The 23,629-nt window shown below is 36.0% G+C and overlaps 1 protein-coding gene across 1 annotated transcript in view; it reads right to left on the bottom strand.

The window, feature by feature from the left end:
- The window catches only part of RYR2 (ryanodine receptor 2), a 772,975-nt gene that overhangs the window by 177,135 nt on the left and 572,211 nt on the right, over positions 1–23,629 (bottom strand). Inside the window, exons 45-55 of the mRNA XM_059899659.1 lie at positions 22,592–22,727; positions 21,859–22,045; positions 19,995–20,100; positions 17,181–17,301; positions 11,689–11,858; positions 9,949–10,169; positions 8,530–8,620; positions 6,328–6,468; positions 4,546–4,709; positions 2,236–2,314; positions 314–403 (exon numbers count right to left, since the gene is read on the bottom strand). Coding sequence (XP_059755642.1) covers positions 314–403; positions 2,236–2,314; positions 4,546–4,709; positions 6,328–6,468; positions 8,530–8,620; positions 9,949–10,169; positions 11,689–11,858; positions 17,181–17,301; positions 19,995–20,100; positions 21,859–22,045; positions 22,592–22,727 — 1,506 coding nt within the window. The remainder of the gene's footprint in view (positions 1–313; positions 404–2,235; positions 2,315–4,545; positions 4,710–6,327; positions 6,469–8,529; positions 8,621–9,948; positions 10,170–11,688; positions 11,859–17,180; positions 17,302–19,994; positions 20,101–21,858; positions 22,046–22,591; positions 22,728–23,629) is intronic.

The raw sequence follows: 23,629 nt of genomic DNA, 5'->3' as shown, positions 1-23,629 counted from the left end.
CTATAGTTCTTAAAAATACAGGAGAGGAATAAAAATTAAAAAGAAACAGAAAAATACTAAGTAGAGAAGAGAATAACCAATTAAATACTGACAGAAAATGGTACTACAGAGAAAAAAACAATAGGTAAAAAATGGGACCTTTGAGAAAAGGTAAAAATAGTATATATAAAATAGACGTGTTAATAAGAAATTTACATAACAAAGAAAAAACCTTCCCCCCCAAATTAAAACCATATAAACTTAAAAAATAAACACGTCCCATAAAAAAAAAAATAGAATAAAAAATAAAAAATAAAAAAAATAAACACGTCACCTTTTCAGATAATAGTTTATATGGCTTCATTAATGGTTGAACTTTAGACGAGTCTGAATATATTTCTCCATAAATCCATCCATTTGCCAACTAAAAAAAATATCAAAAATGTTTTACATGCTTTAATTTTAGAGAGTGTAGGTGTGCATGTGTTTAAGTGTGTACTTGATAAAATAAATCTAAAATGAAGCAAGATAAGGATTAAGGTTTGAACTTTATCTAGCATAAGTCAATATAAAGACTTTCATCGTAGTCAATATTATTTTGAGTAACCACTTGGAACAAATCTTTTTATCCAGAGATTAAAAGCATCCAGTCTTCCTTAGACAGGTCTGTGGTTATGTCAATAGCCCTCCGCTAGGAGGAGGCTAAAGGCTGCACCACCCCTATGATATTCATTTTGGCCCATCTTGGGACCCCAACCTGTGTGACGAATAAGCGTGAAACACTCATTTTAAACAGGAAAACTGGAGCAGCTGGCTTATTTGGAAGCCTCCCTGAATAATGCTACTTGTTTTGCCCACTCCTTTGTCCAATGACCTCTCAACACATTTGTTCCACGTGATTTTGCCCATATAATTTGGTGCATTCACTGTTTCCCTATATCATTTCATGTATGTCTATGGGATCCGGGTAACTAGGCTGAAATAGCTCAGGACTGCCTTCCTGTAAATTTCCTCTCCATCACCACCCCACCACCTACTAGAGTCTTTATAGAGGACAGACACTTCACTCTTACTGACTTACCCAGTAAATCGATTAAGTTACTGAACAAAGAAAGAGCCATACGCTTAACAAAACAAAAAGGGGGTTTCTTGGAAGGAGGGGCTGGTTGGCAGAGGCAAGGATTGAAACTTAATATCAAGTTTAATAGGGTGATACTGAGTTGCCACATAACACAAGCAACCGTTGGAACCTTCGCTCTTTGATTTTCACTTCGCCAAATCAATACATGCTTATTTTAGATTCCTGCTTCATCTCAGCTTAATTTCTCTGACAAATCTATTTTAACCATCTTTTCTCAAGTTTAACTAGGCTTAACTTAAATGTGACCACATTTTTCCTCCAGAAAAATCTCATAATATGTATGTAGGACTTATGTCACGGATTGCGACTGCTTTAGTTATCTCATTCAAGTTATCTTTTCTTGACAATGCAAATAAAACATGCCATCTTGCCTCATAAGTGAACTGCAGATCTACTTAGAGATAAGAAATACAACAGATGAGTAGAAGATGTAAATAATCACTAATTCTAATTAATAATTTTCAAGATTTTATCTAATATAAAATTATACATAAAGCTAAAGTTCCCTTAAAAGATGTCTGGACCTAGAGTCACTATTTCTTACTGAAAACCCTAATGATAGTTTTTGAAAAAAATTTTTGAAGTATAGTTGTGTTAATTTCTGCTGTACAGCAGAGTGATTCAGTTATACATATATATATATTCCTTTTCAGATTCTTTTCCATTATAGTTCCATTATAGTTTATCACAGGATAAACTATTCAAACTAGTTTTCAACTATATTGAATATAGTTCCCTATGCTATACCAGTAGCACCTTGTTGTTTATCTATCCTACATATAATATTTTGCATCTTATTACTACTTTTTACTCTCACAAAAATGTATGTTTAGAAACTATATTTGATTTAATTAATAGATTTTTTTTGAATTTTTAACACTGCTTTTTATGAACACAAATATTCTTATTCTTATGTGCATTATATGTACATCAGTGGCAGAACTAAGTATTTTATTAGACTAAATATTATGTCAGCAAATCATAATTAAATGTTCTTTCCTAATCTAAAGTTCTCACTTGAAAGTAGAAAACTGTCATGGTCAGAAATATCTGAGCCATGATCATTCATTAGGTATGTTCAGTACTGAATTAGAATGTGATATTCTGACTTTTACCTTGTCCATTGACCACCTGTCATGGGAATGTTCTGCATATTTGTTAATGAAGTATTCCAACTTCTCAGGAATTGTAATACTATGAGAAAAATAAAGAAAAAAGGCTTGATTTTCACAGCACTTACAGGGAATCATATTAATAATTTACTCACAGCTTATGACTGCTTATACCCCATTCGGTGCATAACTGTTAAAAAATCGGTTTAACAAGGTATTACTTTTCCATATGATAGGAACAATATAAGAAAAGTCAAGCAGATAAGGTTCTATCCACTCATCTTATAATGAATCACACTTTATGTCTTAATGTAAGTTATATACAATAAAAATTATACATAGTATAAATAAAAATAATTAAAATGTATTCAAAGAAGAGGACAACAGATAACACCAATTTTTTCTTTAAACCTGAATGAAGATATAGTTAAATTCAACAAGCTTAAAGACCTACTTTTCTCCCACATTCGTTCTTTGAAGTTATTCCTCCTTTTGACTTAAGTCTCTTAGGCAACAACTATAAATGGGTAAAAGACTGCTGAAATCTGACCTGTTCCATTTTTAAATGTACTAAAATTAATTTTAAGTTAATTGCATACAACTAGTGATATGTTAATAATTTTAAATGTTAATGGTCTATATATAAATTCTAGATGTTACTAATATGAACTATAGGGAAAAGTAATTAACCAATTCATGCTTTACGATTTTGATAACATTTCTTCTTGATTTCTTCCACGCTTAAATAAATATTTAATCCCTCAAACAGACGTGGAGTCCATGCAATTGAAGACCTAGTCTGATGGTAAATGTAAGACTTGGGACTATCAAATATATCTATGAATGGAAAAAATAACTTACTAACGCAACTAACTTTGAGAATAGAATTATAAGTAAAACCTAGTATAATGAGATGGTTTACTGTTCTTTTCTAGCAATGTTATCAGTTAGTAATTGAACTTTATGACATACACATACTTAAAAAACAATATGTAAAAAAAATCACAAGGATGTAGAAATTATTGCTATCACTCTGCAACCCTAGTCTGTTAAGAGGTCCCCAAGGGGGCTAGCCGAGGTAAATTAATATACATGCCCAACACTTATTCATTCATTGGATTTAATTAATCAACACCAAAGCCACAACACTGTTCTAATGTTATTTTAAAATCCTAGATTACATTGTATGTTAACAAACCACAAACTTACCCAAGTAGGAATGTGAACATGTGATATTTCGGTTTACTTACTTTAGAAGAGATACAAAGGATCAATCACATAAGCCAAATACTGGGGGGGCGGGGGGGGGGGCGGGGGTAGAGTCTTTTCTCACAGGACTGTTATCAAATACCAAACATGCAAATTTAAGGCATTATCAAACTAATGGCATACCACCTGGCTTGAAATGTGGATCTGGTTATGGGAGCTAAACCAGCTGAGGGGCCAGCCAGAGACGTGAAAGTTGAACTCCCAAGCAAATTCAGATGCTGCGGATGGTAACAACCGAGTGACTACCTTGCTAATACTGATCTTGCTGAGTCCCACGGAATGGGTTAGATAATGTGGCAGGAAGAGCAGCCTCCTTGCAAATGGAAAACCATGGTCCTACTTAAAGACAGTAACAACAACAAAAACGCTGAGACTCCGAACACCTGACGTACCCAAACATCCTATCTGTAGGGCAATTTACGCAAGTAGGTACATGGAAGAGCTTTCCTAATGATAAGTAATATTTTATCTGTGGTGAACGTTGTCACACCGCATTCTCAATCCATGCTAAATTTTCCAGAAATATTCTCATTTGATATTCCCTTCACTCTCACGCTGTGCTTTATGAGGCTGAACATAAGCTGCTAACCCTAGGCCTGGCTGAGATGTAGTGATGATGAAGTGATCCCCCGTAGCTCACAGAAAGAGCTTTGCAATGCATGCTGGGAGCACCCTGAATCAAAGACTCTGCACAGAAGTTGGCTTCAATTATTAATAAACATTTAGGGTAGAATTTCAACTAAAAAATATAACTGATATACTTTCTTGATTCTCATTATCATAGATATTGCCATGTGGTTATGTACAGAGAATCCTGATGATATTAAGAGTGTATCTCTTAGAAGGTGTATCTTATCTACTTCTGATATTTGTATAACCATTATTATTACTACTATCATTTCATCAAGTAGAGGGACCCCTAGTAAAAGGATACCAATTCAAAGGGGGCATGGATGAGAGAAAGTTCACTTTAGTACCTTATTCAATTTCAGACTTCACACATCATTTACAATAAAAATCTGCTGCAATAGAAAGAGTCCATACTTTGAGGTATCAACAGGTTGTGGGTTAAAGTTCCCTTCAGAATCCATTGATGACTGTTTTTCCATCATACTGACATAATTTGACTCCATGTAGTCTGGAGGCAAAGCTCCCGCAACTGCACTCAGGCAAGGCAGTGCCAGTTTGAAAAGTTCTTGTTCATATTTCTGGGAAGAGATGGAGGACCAAAAAATAAATACCCCATTACTATTGAGCAAAAGCTGTCAACATGATCACTGCGGCTGACATGATGCTGTAAGAGAAAATCTGAATTACCTCGGGCTGGCTCAACTCCCCAAAGGATTCGTTCTCTAGAAAATGGAAACTATAGCCTGACATCCCATAAGATGAGATGACTGAAGCTTTGTACCGCATAAAAGGAATAAAATCTGTGCTTCTCTAAACGTTTATTCTCCAATATCGGAAATGAAGTGAACCTGAATATGCTACATGTATAACGTGTCTTTACAACATAAACATAATTTCAGTTAATGAGGACTACTGCTGCACCACATTATAAAGACTAGACATGAGAAATACCCAAAGTATAAGATTCCAGAGAGTAAGAAATTTTAACTGGTCTGTACTACATCACAAAGGTATGAAAAATGAAATTCTGAATTGAGAAAGAAATTCTATAGGAGATATGCATAATCAAAATTTCTGGGGAGAGGTATTTGTATATTAATTACATAATTAGTTAAATTTGTATTTGTAGATTTTTTAAAAATCAAAAATAGTAATTCCTGTATTTATTATTAAAAAATTTTAAAATTGAAGTGTAGTTGATTTATAATGTTGTGTTAATCTCTGCTGTACAGCAAAGTGACTCAGTTATACACATCTAGACATTCTTTTTTTAAGAAAATATTCTTTTCCATTTTGCTTTATCCCAGGAGACTGAATATAGTTCCCTGGGCTATACAGTAGGACATTGTTGTTTATTCATTTTAAAAGTTATCTCACTTTAAATGTTCAATTTTAAATTAAAGTTGTAAATTCTTCTCAAAATACCTTCTACATATTATTTCAAAAGGGCTCCGGGTTTACCCAAGGCAATTCAGCAAGAAAAACCATTGAGTTGTAGCTACCAAATGTAATCACAGATAAACTTCCCTTATTATACAGTAAACTCCTGGTTATACTATTCCAGTCATCTGATAATGTCTCTTTGGGAATTCAAACTGATTTTGATTAATAATTTAAGCATAAGCATACGAAGCATGTTGTTCTGATTTTCCTCTAAATAACACACTCCAGTCTTCTGAAAGTATATGAACTATTCATTATAAATATGGCAACTATAAGGGAATGTCACATACATAAAGCACTGAGTACTTAAACCTCCATAGCAGCAAAGTGGGAAAAGTCAGTAAGGCCACTGGAATATTATAATTTTATGAGATTTAATATTTTATATTTTTATATTTGACAGGATTTCTTCAGGCTTTATAAGATTGGGGAGGTGACTGACTAGGGAGGGTTTGAGTCCAAAGAAGTCCAAATGTACCAGAAACTGATCAACCCATGTGCATAATTTCCTAAAATGCTTGGCCATTTTAAAGTCAGAAAATGTTATGATCACAAGAAACATGTTACCACCATGATTATGAAAAGTTAATATAAATTGCATTCTCAACATTTGTTATAAATGAAGAGAAAAAATAAAACTATGCCAGGTCTTGATGAGCAAAGACAGCATTCCACTATTCCACTAAGAATACTATCTTACCAAGATCCTATGGCTTTTCAGTTGTTTTATCATACAAATAAAACCGCAATTACCTTTTGAGACAGGGCATCAAAAATGCCCCAGAACAACTTTCTTGATAAATGAAGTTCTTCTTCTGAGGCAGCTCCAAAGTTTCCCCACCCTCCAGGCAGGCAGTAGTATTTCCAGCATCTTTCATAATGATTTGTCAGCAGCTAGGTGGGAAAACAATTCTAAGCACTGAGCTAAAATACACATGGTATATATTTTCCATTTCCTCCCAAATGGCATTCTAATGCCATGTAATAAGGCCAACTGATATGGAACTGCTCAATCCCATGTGAATTCTTTTGGAGAACACTATGATCTTATATAGGATGTCTCCTTAAATTTAACACTGAGCACAGGATGAAGACCAAATGACCAATTTCACAAATTATCTTGAACAGAATTATTTAGGAGGTTGTTTGGTTATCTGTGTACCTCTGAGTTCTACTTTAGTTGCTATCATTTACTTACAATTTTATGACTTGTTATCTCCTGGAATCCATGCATGTAACAGAGGGATTGATGTCACAGTGACCCAGAGGATACAGCACCTAAAATGTGCATTCTCAAGGGACAATACCTCTGAATATTTGTGCTTCCTCTCTAACTACCCTGAATCATTACACTACGATTTGCTTCAGAACCGACATCTCTAAGTAAACTCCCCAAACTGTCCTACTTCCGTAATTTCTTTATCTGTAGTTCTTCGGTGGTTTTGGATGTAATTTATTTTCTTACTGAGGGTCTATGTTGCTTCTTAAGTTTTTAACCTACAAATATTTTGTGGGACTAAACTAGAAGTTCAAAGACATGGATGGAATTTTTCAATTATTCGGTAGCTCTTTGGATCATTTATTCTGGATACATAAACCGAAAAATATTCACAACTCTTTGCCAAATTAATAAAATTATTATTAATAATAATTAAAATAAAATTATTTTTTGAATAAACTGTAAATTTTTGGACCCTCTTTCCTATAGCTAAGGAGGAAAATAAATTGAGCGTTACTCTTATTAAAGCTAACTAGGTCTCTTACTGTATAAATATTTCTTCTCATTTAGTCTCCCTCACAGTTAAGAATCACACACACACATACACACACACACACACACACACACACACACACACACACAATTTAGGAATCTCAAATGATGAAATATTGAGATCCAATTTGCTTAGAGTAACAGGCAAATATCTATAATGCAAAAGAGTTTTATTACATAAAGTGATACTGTATCTTTTTTCAGGTATTTTCCAGCTCATTTGTATCAAGAAAATTTTGCATGACAAGCAAATGATAAAAACTGTAAAAAAACAGGATTTTCAGCAAGGATATAATTTACTTTACATAATTCATCAATTTCTCTAGATTTATTAAACCAAAATCACTTTTTGTAGAGAAAGATTGTTTCTGTTAAATATCTAGGTGTGTTTAGTGTAAGAGCAGCTGAAAAAAATAGCAGCTTATTTTTATCTTAAACCTCTTTTCACAGCGCAATTACTGGGTGGCCATGAGGAAGAAATGATGTTTACCAGGTGGCAGAGCAGAGTGGTCACCTATAAAAAGTCCACTACAGGACAGTGACCTCCATGCACAGACCATGCCACTAGATCACACATTGGTACACACCTAATACCTTAATCGTGAGCCAGGATTGGTATATTACATGACAAGAAAATATTCCCAAGTCAATAAGACAGAATGAGACTTGATCATTCATGAACAGAATAATAAAGCTGGGAAGCAAAAATGTCAGGGACTTTACTGTGACAAACTGTAACTGCATATACATAAAGATTATATTTGATCCTTATGAAATGATATTTGGAAACTGTCATTTGACTACCAGCTTAGAAAATGTTGTTTTTAAAACCTATTCTTTATGCCTTGAGGTTGCTAATACTTTAGGCCAGGCCTATTACCATGTTTTCCAGCCTAAGAATATCTTGGCTCCTCTTTTTTCTTGTGGCCCATTTTCTTTCCATTGATTTCTATTTCCCTTGATTTACAGTAAACCAATCTTAGGATTTCTCTGGTCTTTTATTACTTGTTTATTTTAGGTTGAGGTACACGTATCTATAACTTACATGCCCATTTCAATAACTGGAAGAAATTTTCCAGCATCAAAGATCAAACATGATGTATCTGAGAGATATACATATTGTAATAGGAAACAAAGCCAGAGGACCCAGTAATCAAATAACTACAAACACTTCCTGTACTTACCTTAAGAGGCATCTTTGCATGTTCATTTAATAATGGGACATCAAATACTAATCTTCTGAGTAAGTGCTGCATCATAGAAGGTCTCAGTTGGCTGGTGGAACAAAGCTAATTTTAATAATGAACATTTAATAATGTCTAAACTAAGTAGATAATTCACTAGACTAGATTATACATGCCAAGAAACTGTACCTACACCACTCTTCAGATGATGTTAATTTTAGGTGTTCCTAATCCAAAGGTTAACTAATAGTTACATACTTTTGTAAAAAGTTCCATTTCCAACTCATCTCTAGCTCCCTGATCTCAAGACCAACCCTTATTTGCTACAGGAGACGTTCCTCTTCTGCTCCTTCCCTTCCTACCACTCACAACTGCAGACCCCACTGTTGCTACTAATTTAGTAAATGCTTCTTCCCTCACTCCAGTGAGTGGGAAGGGTCTTCAGTGACTAGATAGGAAGCAAAAAGAGGAGGGAGTGTAGGAGCAAGAGGAAGAGAAAAAGACTGAGACCGAAATTTTGCCAGAGGAGAAAGGGAAAGAAAACTAACACACAGTGACCATTTACTGTGTCGGCCATCCTGAGTGCTTCATCTCATTTAATATTTAGAAAAAATCAGTGAGATAGATATTTTGATTCCATTTCACAGAATTTTGGGGTCAGGGAACTAAAATTAGATTATGAACTAATCTTTTTTTTTTTTTTTTTCTTTTTTTAACCTCCCTCAGTCCCATCTGGCTCCTACACCCATACACTCGTTCCACTATGAGTGAAAACCTTTCCTTTACCGATGTACTGGGCAGGCTGCAAGCTTTCACCTCCAAGAGCTCCCGTCCATCAGAAAGAAACCATTACCCTAGCTAGAGGCCTGAGAAATTGTCACTTTGACTGTCAGAACCTCAAAAAGAGAAGATATGCTTCTGGTTTTCAGAGTAAGACCTTCAAACACTTCTATCTATAGGAAGCGGCTTTCCAGGCTGGAGGAAATAGTCTGTCTTCATCACTGTCACAATAGGTCATACTTTAATATTATACTACATATATTTTTTATCTTTAATAAGTCTCTGTTTTCTCTTCTCTTCTGGAAGAGGAGTTAAAACCATCACACAGTGAAAAGGGGAGAATCTATTAATATTACACTAACGTGGCCGGTGACACCTCACACGCCAACATCCAGAATAGCATCATTGGTCCAACACCGTATCCAATGGCTAGATACTGAGAAAGTCTTGGAGATACACTCCTGAACTTGATCAGGAGCAAGGGCACTCTGGTAAGACTCATACCCCAGCACATAAAATGAATTAATTTTATGGTCCAGAAATTGTTGACAATATTCAAAAGAATCTGTCAAGGGCCAGAGACTATATTCTCTTTCTTAAAGAAGAAGAAACTTGGTATAGACTTCATTGCCCACTTACCCACAAATAGAGAGTAAACACACTTCTATGGAATCTCGTTGAGCTTTGGTAAGTGAGCAGCCCTTAGAAAGTCTGTACACGGTGTGAAGTAATGAGTCAATGAGGGAAGCATGGTGCTCAGTGCCAGCAAAAAGAGGAGCACATCTTGTTAACAAAGGCAACACGGCCGTGCAAAGGTACCGATTGAGGGCCAGGGCCATGTCTGTAGCGCTCAAAGCAGCCTAGAAAGGAATTGGAGAGGAGACAGTCATTTGTGTTGGGCAGGAGACAACTTTCAAAGGGATCCACAAGTTGACGTGTACTTTCATTACCTAGAAAACGACAAAAGTACGTAATATGGAAATGGATTCCTCTGTTATAGATTTACCTGTGGTTCATATGCTTTTTTATCACTAAAAACAATCAATTTTCAATTGCTCATAAATAGATAAAAATGAATGAAGTAATATCTATCGCTTCAAAAGGCCCCAGAGGTTCATGTTCTAAAATAAAATATTGGGGGCTTCCCTGGTGGCACAGTGGTTAAGAATCCACCTGCCAATGCAGGGGAAAACGGGTTTGAGCCCTGGTCCGGGAAGATCCCACATTCCACGGAGCAACTAAGCCTGTGCACCACAACTAGTGAAGCCCCTGCTCTGCAACAAGAGAAGACAACACAATGAGAAGCCCGCAAACCACAATGAAGAGTCACACCCACTAGCCACAACTAGAGAAAGCCCGCGCACAGCAACGAAGACCCAACGCAGCCAAAAATAAATAAATTAATTAATTAAATTAAAAAAAAAATTTTTAAATAAAATATCAAGGGTAGGATGGATGAAAGATAAAGACACTAATGATATCAAAGAATGTGACTGCTTCCCTTTACTAGGAGAGGTAAGAGAAAGTTTATTCTCATAGTAGATCTCAAATACATAAATTCTTTCTGAATTCTATATATGAGTATTAATTATATTTCTGTTCATGTCCACCAGCATCAATAACCAAAGGCTGATTGTCCTACCATGTTATCAACTATACTACTTAGGTTCAGAATTTCACATGAACACAACCAAAACAGAACAAAAAAATTCAGTTTCATTTTTGTGATTCTCCTCTCACAGCTTTCACTATTGCCAACTCAAGATCTGATTTCCTCTGATATCAAAAAGACTCATTTAATTGAGAATAATAGGAGGTTTTATTATAGCTACTAGAATAACATTTAGAGTTTCAGCTTATTTTACAATGTTTCAAATAGTAGAACACTTACACTGATAATGGCAGATTCTCAATACTGGCCACTGGATTCACAGGACAGATTTGAACCTTTATGTACATTAATAAATGAAGACACCAGGATGATACTGTAATTGGCACGACTCAGCAATGTCCACTAAACCTTCTCAATACTTTAACTGCTTTTGTTGAGATGCATAATTATTTATGTTGACTTCGAAGTGAACAGGAGCCACTGTGACCTCCCAAATCAGGGTTATATAAACTTTCTATTGTCTTCCATTGCACCTGATCAGAATTCTTATCTTACTCTTCAGGTTGTCCATTTTCTCCACTATTTAGTGAATTCCTTGAGGATATAGTCTATTTTGTTTTCTGTTTACCCTATGCTTGCCTAAAAATATAATAGGCACTCAATAACCATTTGGTGACAATGAATGAATGAATATATCTATGAAAGAATATCATATGGCAGAGATTGAAGAGTTAAAAGTTGCAGAAGTCATTTGCTCAGATCATTACCGTATCTAAAGAAGCAGCAGCCCGCAGATCTGGCAGAAAGCCAACCTCGAGAAGATGGAGGAGGAAATCTTGAACCTCAATTCCATAGACCCTGTCAAGGAACAAAACCATGGCTGCCTTGTGATCTGGGCAAAACCCCGCAGACATGTCAGGCTCCACCACATTCCCATCTAAAAAAGAGAAGGTGACACATTGTTGTTAATGAAATAGATTACAAATGGCTACTTTCCAGCCTGCTGGTGTTTTAAATAAAGTTATCCGGTGAATGGTTTTCTGTTCCTCTACTACCCTCAAGCAAGGGCTGGGACTTAGCTGAGGCAATATGGCAGTGCAATGTAAATCCATGGTCATTTAAATGTTGTTTGGGCATCCACTTGTTAACTATGTGTATGATTAGGACATAGCATTATGCCAGATACCAAGAAGGAAACAAAATGGCACCCAAAATCCAAACTGTAAAACTGAGAGTAAATATCATAAAGCTAAAATGTAAAGCAAGGTTTGCATTCTTTTCAATACAAGAACCTCTTGAAAACTTAATAAAACATTAATAAAGTTCATGTACCCTATGTGATAATCATGGTACATTTACATCATTTACATATTTATGGCTTAGACAATTACAGAATAATGAACAAAACTCCAGGAACGAGTCTGACTTTCAAATGAAAGGTGTTTCATTAATCATAATAGCATTTAATAACATTTAAAACATATTTGAGAGCCATATTATTTTCTCTATCAACAGTCAGTGCTTGATGCCTATATAGAGGAGCGAATTCCTTAGTATAACTCTGTAGATTCATAGAGGGGATCACTGATATGAAGAATTAGGGAATTACGTGCCCACTGAAAATACCGGAGAACAAACTTGTTTTCTGTTAGACCATGTGATAATTATGCCACATTGCTGCTGACCACACACTATAAGACTCTGCAAATACTATCACAGAATCTTTATTACTGATGCAATGTTGGAGAAAGAAGGACCCAGGGAAAGATGATTCATGACCATACCCATCCTGAAAGAACACAGTCACAAAGTTTTTGTTTTCATTCACAGTCAATGAATGAATTTGATATTTGAATCATGAAAATGAACAAATAACAATGCTTTAAAGGAAATTAGACTGAAGACTAGTACCAAATCACTTCCATTCCTTATAATTAATAATAACTAATACACCTAATACCTTCCTTCCTGTAATTACAATAATAAGAATAACAATGCTTGTCATTTGTGCTGTTGTCAGGTATTATGTTAGGAATGTTCCAGACACACTTTCATACAATTTTCACGTGTGCACTATGAAGGTGGTACTATTATCTTCCTTTAACACAAGATAAAAACCGACTTTTAGGGAAGTTAAATAACTTGTCCAAAATTGCACATCTAAGTCATTGGCAAAGTTAGATTTAAACTAAGTAAAATTGGATTTAAAATCCAACCCGAGGTAATTTAATCCTTAGGTTAAATCAGCATGCTCTAATTTTTGATTAAAAATCTACATGAAATTCCAGTTCCATTCTCCTAAAAAAAAAATCACATTATAGGTAATTTATAGTTATAGGATTCTATTCTTCTAACAGAAAGCTGTGCCTAAGGAAATGATAAGCAACTCATTGATCTTGAAATAAGATCTGTTTTTTAAACACTCATTCAGGTGGACATTCATTTTAAGGAATGCTACAGCTCCAGCTGCCTGGGAATGAAGACTCATGGATTGGCTGCTGCTTTATGTTCTCCGTCTCCTCAGACACACTGGGGACAATAGAGCTGATGAACTGCCTCCGCTCAGACTCCTGGAGAATGAACTGGCACAAGGAGGGCCAGCTGCACTGGCTTTACCCGCTGCTGCCTGCATCATTCATCCACCTAAAATTACTACCTCAGACAATCTGCCCAAACCTGTCTGAACCAAGAGCTGCAGGAAAAGAATATCTACTTTTGAGATTAGATATTGCCCCTTAATTTTTCTAAACTCCTCTTTCTTTCATTATCATTTGGGGCTACCCTCTAGGTCTAGGATAAGTATAATAAAAATGTATGAGACCCATCAGAATGGCCCTCATCAAAAAGTCTAGAAACAGCAAATGCTGGAGAGGTGTGGAGAAAAGGGAACCCTGCTACACTGTTGGTGGGAATGTAAATTGGTGCAGCCACTATGGAGAACAGTATAGAGGTTCCTTAAAAAACTAAAAATAGAGCTACCATATGATCCAGCAATCCCCCTCCTGGGCATATATCCAGAGAAAACCATAATTCGAAAAGATACATGCACCCCTGTGTTCATTGCAGCACTATTTACAACAGCCAAGACATGGAAGCAACCTAAATGTCCACCGACAGAGGAATGGATAAAGATGTGGTACATATGTACAATGGAATATTAGTCAGCCATAAAAAAGAATGAAATAATACCATTTGCAGCAACATGGATGGACCTAGAGATGATCATACTAAGTGAAGTAAGTCAGACAGAGAGAGACAAATGTCATATGATATCACTTATATGTGGAATCTAAAAAATGATACAAATGAACTTATTTACAAAACAGAAAACAGACTCACAGACTTAGAAAACAAACTTATGGTTACCAAAGGGGAAAGGTGGTGGGGGGAGGGATAAATTAGGAGGTTGGGACTGACATACACACACTACTATATATAAACTAGATAATCAACAAGGATCTACTGTATAGCACAGGGAACTCTACTCAATACTCTTTAATAACCTAATTGGAAAAAGAATCTCAAAAAGAATAGATATATGTATATGTATAACTGATTCACTTTGCTGTACATCTGAAACTAACACAACATTATAAATCAACTATACTCCAATATAAAATAAAAATTAAAAATAAAACTCATGGCCTAGGAAAAAAATGTATGAGAAAGGCCTTAGCTAATACTGAGGGGCAGGGTACTAATGTTTAGAGACCAACTTCACATACTAAATACAGAACATATAATAGGAATTATCAACAATAGCTGGTGATGCTTAAAGAACCAACTGACTTGTCATTGAAACCTAAGAAGAAATATTGATGGTTTGAGTTTTTAAAGTTGATTTAATGCATACCACAGAAAAATAAAAACATACAAGTTTCTGTCTACATTCTCCATAAAAAGAAAGAAGCTGAAAAAAAAAAAAGCATCAATTTAACAATGACCAGTAGATGGTGTTTTAAAAATTAGCTTTCAGTGTGACTGTGATAGTTCACAAAAAATCCTTTAAATCCTAAAGTAGACAATATACTGCATATTTATGACAAAAAAGTCATAACGTTACTATAACCCAACTAAATAGGACAGGAAAGAAACTAACTTGGAAAATCTTAAAGGCTAGTAAAGACAGATAACTGGAGGCAAAGGAGGTACATTGAGACTTTTGGGGCAATTCTGAAAGGGACATCTGGACACTCTTACAGTCCTTGTTTTTGGTTCTTTGTTATTACTGATTTTAACCGTAAAGGCTAGCATTTCTTTATTCCCTAATCTGTGTGTCACTGGTATTATTCTTATCTTCTTTCCTGAGAGTGTCAATTTTGTGGCTCAGAATGTAGGGGAAAGACAAGATATTTTAGCTAAGTAAATGAACACGAGTTAGAAGTAAGGTGAAAAGAAGGTAAATGAGGAGAGTCTGTTTATACACAAGAAAAAGAAACTGCCTAAAATGGGGAAGACAAAAAGCTAGGGGACAATTTTTAAGGTCCAGCTTTCCCTAAATTTAGAATGAGTATTCAGTTATCATGGCTGTTTGTGTCACCTGAAGATGTGGGTATGTAAGGTTAGCAAACACAAAACTTTACTTCCTAACAATACGGCCGGCAAGTAGGGTAGACCGCTTGCCATTACACAGTGGTCCCCTCATTCTAGACTTGAGGTACTGACAGCTAATCTTCTCTGGGCATAATTCATGAAAGAAAAGGGTCATCACGTGTCCTTCCTATCTAATTATGTTTTCGTTCTAAAATCAGAAGCTTGTATAAAAATGATATATGTAACAATATCCAATAAAGTCTGGAAAACAGAGCAAAACTGCCATTGGAAAAAGGGAGAATTAAGTATAATTTGGGACCTAACATATCTTTTAGGTGCCTTCAGTAACTGCTTAAATTTTTTTACGGGAGGCAGAGAGTGAATTACCAACAGGGAATTGGGCCTTGGGCCCAGGCCATGTGCCATTTCTGTTGTAGTCTGGGCTAGTGCAGGGGCTCAGCGTGGGGGAGAACCGGGGTCCTATCACCACCTCCACAGTAAAGCATCGGCTCCTCACTCCATCCTTCCTGAGCTGGGCCCTCCCATCTCCTCCCAACCCAACACGAGCAGGGCTGTAAGGAATCACAGCTTCTGGGCGTTTACATGGAGAGTCTGTTGACTTTATTTTACATGCTTTTGAGTTAACATTGGAAAACTAATCACAAGCAGTTCTAAACCAAAAATGGCATGTTGTAAAAGAACAATAAACGTTGAGTTAAAACGGGGAGAAACAAATCTTTCCAAAATGTTCTCCTCAGTCTTGAAAAGAGCACTTCTTTCAACACAGTGGCAATTTTTAAATCGCTAAGTCAAAACCTATGACCATTGTTTTAGAAAAAAAACATTATAAGCAAGTGACCACGAAAACTATCAAAAAGAGTGAATTAAGGTGTTGCTGTCAAGAAAGAGAAGAATAGGGGACCAAAGAACTCTAGGAGAGACATTAGATAAAACAATTGAGATGCTTATTTCCCTTTTCTGGAAACTGAAATGTCACCTGAAAAAGAATTAAAATCTCTTTGGGAACAGCTGTTTAAAAACAATGCATGTAGAAAGTATTTTATAAAAAATATATATTTTTAATTGGGGTATCGTTGCTTTACAATGTTATGTTAGTTTCTGCTGTATGATGAAGTGCATCACCTATATGTATACATATATCCCCTTCCTCTTGGACCTCCCTCGCACCACCCCTCCATCCCACCACTCTAGGTCACCACAGAGCACCAAGCTGAGCTCCCTGTGCTATACAGCGGGCTCCCACTAGCTATCTTTTTTACACATGGTAGTGTATATATGTCAATCCTAATCTCCCAATTCATCCCTCTATGTCCACACATCCGTTTTCTACATCTGCATCTCTATTCCTGCCCTGCAAATTGGTTCATCTGTATCATTTTTCTAGATTTCACATATATGTGTTAACATATATACAGTGGAATATTACTCAGCCCTAAAAAGGAATGAAATTGGGTCATTTGTAGAGATGTGGATGGATCTAGAGTCTGTCATACAGAGTGAAGTCGGAAAGAGAAAAACAAATATTGTATATTAACACATATATGCGGAATCTAGAAGAATGATACAGATGTAGTTCATTTTTTAAAAGAAACTTATGTAGTGTAACTATGCTGCAGGGAAAGAAACCGTGGGTACTGATGATCTTATTGAAAACATCACACCATCCATGTCCTACTGAATTACAAAGAATGGAAATTCACCTTACCTTTGGCTATCGTTGGCATCTGAAAAGCAATGCTGATTACTCCCACCAAATCTCCCAGTGGAATCAGGGATCTCAAAATAGACCTGATTCTGATGGCTTCTCCCTTAGCAGCATGAATCAACTACAGGCAGAAAAATAAAGGAACAAAGAATAACTTTGTGAAATCAATGTTCTAATTCTATCTAGAAAATTGGAAGAATGGGAATCCAAGTCTAAAATAATTTTCTGTTAATTATATATACATATAAAGTTAGACCTCTTTAATAATAGAACCAGTCTATGATTCAGCAATTCCACTCTTGGGTATATATCCAAAGAAAACAGAAACACTAATTCGAAAACATATATGTACCCAAATGTTCATAGCAGAATTGCCTAGATATAGCACCCTAAGTGTCCATCAACAGAAGAATGGATAAAGATGTGGTGTGTGTGTCTATCTATATCTATATCTATCTATATCTATATAAATATAGATATAGATAGATAGACACACACACAACAGAATACTACTCAGCCATAAAAAAGAATGAAATTTTGCCATTTGCAACAAAATGGGTAGACCTGGAGGGTATTATCCTTAGTGAAATAAGTCAGAGAAATACAAATACTGTACATGATCACTTATATGTGGAATCTAAAAGATAAAACAAATGAACAAATATAACAAAACAGAAACAGACCCACAGTTACAGAAAACAAACTAGTGGATACCAATGGGGAGAGGGAAGGGGGGAGGGGCAAGACAGGGGTAGGGAATGAAGAGATATAAACTATTATGTATACATAAATAAGATACAAGGTTATATTGTACAGCACAGGGAATTCAGCCAATATTTTATAACTTTAAACAGAGTATAACCTACAACAATACTGAATTACTATGTTGTACACCTGAAACTAATATAATATTGTAAATCAACTATACTTTAATTAAAAATTTTTTTAATTAAAAATAAATAATAAAGTTGAAACTCTCTCAGAAAGTGCTGTTTCAGGCTTACAGACAGATATTTACTTGCCACACAATTTTCATTGACTTCAGCACACACTGAGTCACATACTGCAGTCTAGGCCAACAGGTATATCCATTAGAATAATAGTTTTTATCCTCTCTGGGGTATTAAAGTATTTTAAGACTGATAAGTCTGTGAATGCTTACCTCCCAAAATTACATATAAATATCTATCCATAACATGAGCAATAATACTAAGGGAAAAATTATTATCTTTAGGTTCTGAACATATACTAATATTTAGGCTGGTTTAGCCTTTTTTGTTTTGTGATAAAAATGTAATTGTATATCCACCTATATTCTACCCTGATTTCTCCCAAGGATGGGTTTATAATGTTGGGGAAAATGGTGAACGTGGATCCTAACAGGTGTTTTAGACCTTCACTGGCTAATGAAGTATCTATGAAGATCATGGACCTGACATAGTCAAGGATCTCAGCCCGTCTCTGCAACAGACTGGAAGCTTCCAATGCCAGGGAACGCATCTGTTCCTTCACCACAGAGTGTGAAACACAACCACAATTTCTGACACCCAGGAAGTCCTCAATTAATGGTTGTTGAAAGTGAATAAATTTCTGAAGTGCCAAGGTTAGTCCCTTATTAAGTCACTTGGTTGTTTTTCCCTTTAATATAATAGAACAAAAATCTTCTATTTATTAGCATAATTTCTCTCATGTTTCCTTTGATCTTCCACTTTAACAGGAAAAGAATGAATATTGTGAGCATAAAGTTTTTTCTCTGCAATGACCTTCCAGCACACAAATTTTTGATAGTCTATTCCCATTTACTATAATGAAAATCTCATTGACAACAAGTTAAGTCGTTACAAAAAATCAAACTCCAGGTTTTCTAACATTCTAATATTCTTACATCCTGCAATTCCTCTCTGTTCACAACAAAAGATTACATCCAGAAAGCAAGAAAGTTTTAACCTATGGGTGTGAGAGAAAGAGACAAAAACAAACAATCAAACCCCGCTCCCCACACCACCCCCCCTCAAAAAAAGACATAGATTCGAAGGGTAGGGAGAAAGGTGAAGTGTTATAACAGTCACTTTGGCTTCATGCTCAGAGCAGTTGGAAGTGTATTTGCTTTCTTCCCCAGGACTGGTCAATGTGCTTCAGACTCTGGCTGTTTCCCATCAACAGATCATGAAGCTAATTTTATGGGCCCCGGCTAGCATTTTTTAATTAATATAATGGAAGAAAACAGAATAGATTAGAATAAAGTAGAAAATAGGAGAATGCATTACAAAGTAAAAGTAAGTATCATTCCACAAACTTCAATTACCTTTTGGTCAAAAAGTTTATGAAAACACTAATCAATAGGGTCTACATAGCTCTTTCCTTTCCCCTGACCTGCTCCCGGCCCCACTTTCCCTTAAACCAGTGGCCAGCACGTAGCAGCTCCTTCAAAAGGAATAAATATTATATAGCAAGGAAACAACCCTTGATAGGAGTGGTGCTTTCTGCATGCACTAAAACCGGAAAGGACACTGTATAGGAAAAATAAGTTCTTTCCTTCTTAAAGTGTGGGGAGGCTTATATGAGTTTTAGAGATATATTAGTAACTGACTATTGTATTAATGACTCGTAATGAAATCTCATCACTAATTTCTGTAACCAAGAAGATATTTCCAACTAAACAAACACTTGTTCAGCAATGAGGCTGCAGCGATTATTTTTAATGGAGCGTGAAGATTGCTGGTTTTGGATACTTCTGTGGTTTTTGCCAGTGATGGATGTCTTAACAAAGAGGAATAAGCCAGGATTTTTGTTCTTGGACCCCATGGCACTTACATGCATTTCAGGAGCACAGCGTCCTAAGAGGTCAATCAAAGCTGCATAAAATGTCATGATGGCATTCCCCATGTGGATGGTATCATCTTCCTCCTCTTCTGTATCACTTTCGTGGATTTTTCAAAAGAAACAGAAAGAAAAGCAAAAGAGATAATAAAATGACGTTTCAGATTTATTACATACTTCTCAGAGGAAAGGGACCAGTATGGTAATTAATTCTGCCTCTTCTGACACTTTTCACATATGTGTTTAATATACAGCTTGACATTTCAAAAAGGAAAATAAAAATGGGTTAAAGACAAGATTTGAGATTCTATCACCAAGAATGCATCTGTGGGAACTTTAATATTAAGATTCCTTCAAAATGGAAAAAAAAAGAGGAATTATTAATTTGATGGATTCTGCTCATTTCTACTGGCAGGCAAGATACTGACAGAAAATAATTGACTGAAGAACTTGGTAAGTTTACTTTTGTCAACAGCATACATTTAGAGAAAGGGTGACAAAGATAAGATGACATATACAAGGCACCCAGTACGGTGATTTGCCCAGAGTACTTCATAAACGTGATTTCATTTACTCACCTCTCTCTTTACTCTGCCCCACCCACTCACTCCCAAGTAATACAACATGAAAAACATAAATACTTCATCATCTCGTTGATGAGAGACAAATTTGGATGGCCCTGGAAGATCATGTCATTCCTCGTTTAGTGGCCTGGCCGAAAGCTGCCTCAGCTGGACTCAGCAGAGTAACAGCAAGGCCTGTTGACAATATTGTTCCTTGCAAGCAATGCTGTTCCCAAGGTCCTCAGGTGCACACCCGCTCAGGTGGTACTCGACCAGCAATCTCTTGGTATATTTTCTACTTGTTGGAAAAACTAAGGGATTCCTAGTTCCTCAACAGCTAACTGATAAATATGTAACTTGCTTTTTGAGTGCTCCCAGCCTGGAATCCTGGCCTTGCTGTCGATGGAATATTTACGCCAGGTCTCTAAGTGGGAGAACCAGGGTTTGCAGGACTACCTCTTTGCTTGGAAAATTGCCTCCAATAAGCCCTATGTTATATCTTTACCAGTGGTGCTAGCAGTGTGGTTACATGGCCCCCTAGCAGGACACTCAGCTCCACAGATTAAAAACATAGGAAGCTGGGGCTTCCCTGGCGGCCCAGTGGTTAAGACTCCACGCTTCCACTGCAGGGGACATGCGTTCGATCCCTGGTCGGGGAACTAGATCCTGCACGCCGCGTGATGCGGCCAAAAAAAAAAAAAAAAAAAGAAAAAAAAGGAAGCAACACGCCTGGATGAATTTATTGCTGGAATCAAGTATTAACAACAAAGACTATGGAGAAATGTAAGGTAGTCACTGCCTTCCCGGTCACCAAGACCTTAATAAAGCATTTTACTCCTCAAAGTGACAACATCCCCTTTTCTCTGCCAACACACCAGTTTAGTTAAGTCCCCATCCTCTTGCTAAAGGTCTCTTTCTCTCTTACTATTATCATGAAAATTAGTTCCAGGTAACCTCCCAGTAAACTCTATTCTAATTTCAAAGGCTCACCTGCCATCATTTGTAAGAACTCACTACTCCCTAGAGCCCTGAGAAAATTCACAAAATACATCTCCTCCTACAACCTAAGTTTTTTTCGACTAAATCCATACAATCTTCCTGAGGTCCCTCTTTGTTAGTTCACCCTATTCCAGCAGCAAATTCCATCCCTTTTCTCAAAACACATTTCATTTTCAAGGGAAGAAATCCGGAGTACCAGAGAATTATACTGCAATTAAGAGAACGCAAATTATATTTTGTAAAATTAAAAGTCAAGTAGTATCATTTAATCTTAGGAGTGTGTATATTCGACCTACGGGGTTTTGCTGGATCCACTAGTTGGTGAGGGACCATCTCGAGAAGGATCCTCAGCTATTTTTATGGCTTCTTCCATGGCTGCGAGCAGACCATTCCCACCTTCCCCCCTCAAGGCAGGACCGAAACACTCAGGCCTCCGGATGAGCAATCTCACCACGACATTTGCATTCTCCTCCACGCTTTCCCCTAAGATCAAACGGGGAACAGGAGTAAGCAAACATTGACTACATGGAAGTTCTGAGCAAACAATGTTATACTAATCTGCTTATATTTAGAGAAAAATAACTAAAACCTAATAAGGTAGCAGTAGAGCCAAAGTTGAATCCAAATTACTAGTGTTCTGTCCATAAGACTCAGTAAATTTCTTTTCTTGCACTTAAAATTTTCCAAGTAAAGAAAAGCATGATGGAGGTATAAACTATTCATTTTTGTTAATTTGTTATAGGAAGTGAAATCATGATCCTAGCTATTATTAGAGTCTAATTATAAAAACAGCAAGAATGTAAGTGCCTAAAAATTTTTATTTAATAATGAAAGCCCAGCATCACGATCAAAATAAATATTACAAAATAAATTATTACTGTGAAAAAGCCTACTGATTATAAAATATTCAATTTCTTTACTACTATCTACTTCCTTCATGAAAATGCTGGGATGCCTCATTATTTTATACATCTATTTTTTATGCAGTTTTAATAATGACCATAAAAGACCCTAAGAGATTCATCCTACCATTACAGAAGACAGCAAATCTGAGAAAGTCAAGATATCTCTCTCCTTCAACTGGATTCCACCCAATGTCTGGATAACCCTTTGACACCAGCATCTGACAACTTTGCAGTCCACAACCAGCCAAATATCGCACTACCTGCAAAAACAAGATGATAAGCAAAAACGTTACCCCTTGGGTGAGATACTCATTAGAAGCTTGCACTAGACATGGTAAATGTTATTATCAAGGGATGGTTTAAAACGAATGCATTTTTGAAAGTTCTTTTTAATCTCATGACCGTCTATATGAACCCCCTTTAGTAAAACCTTAGAATTAAGAAATACTGACAAACTGTAACAAAGTGCTATCACAGTAAAAATGTTTATGAATGAACTCTATGAAAGAAAAATATTCCTAAATTTCATATCATTTGAGACTTTTACCTACAAGAGTCATAATATTTGATAAACTTCAAAAATGCCTAATGGCCTCTGGCCTGGTGTAAAACCTGAATCCATCTGAGATAGTGAAAGATCCATCTGAGATACGATGATATTTTAAAAAAGTGAATTTATTTCCAAAATAAAATATCAGTTTAATGGGGGAAGGGGTGTGTGTGAGAGGACACCTAGAGAAGTGGAGAAAACTAAGCTCAGAGTCAAATATCGTTGGGTTCACATCTGACCTGCATTAGAACTTAGTGTATCATCTTGAACCACGGTTTCACTGTCTATTAAGTTTGGGATAATACTACCAACCTTTCTGTTTTGTTAAACTTAACACATTAAAATTTCTGCTTAGCTTGGCCTTTTAAAATATTCTATCTTATGTGAATGTTGGTTCTCTATATAAGATTTCATAACAGAACCAGTTTTAAAAGAAATCCCTAAAAAGAAAAAAAAAAAGGAATCCCTAAAGAAGTCACTATCAATGGTAGCAGATGGTTGGAGGAGCAACTCATCAAACAAAGTAAGCTACACCCAGCTCAGTCACAAGCCAAGCCAGGCTTAAAAATAAATAAATAATACAGCTAAAAATATTTTACATCATCCTTATTG

This window comes from Balaenoptera ricei, chromosome 16 (assembly GCF_028023285.1).
Source record: "Balaenoptera ricei isolate mBalRic1 chromosome 16, mBalRic1.hap2, whole genome shotgun sequence".
Lineage (NCBI taxonomy): Eukaryota > Metazoa > Chordata > Mammalia > Artiodactyla > Balaenopteridae > Balaenoptera > Balaenoptera ricei.
Note: the sequence above shows the minus strand (reverse complement) of the source record. Positions and strands in the feature narration are given on the sequence as shown.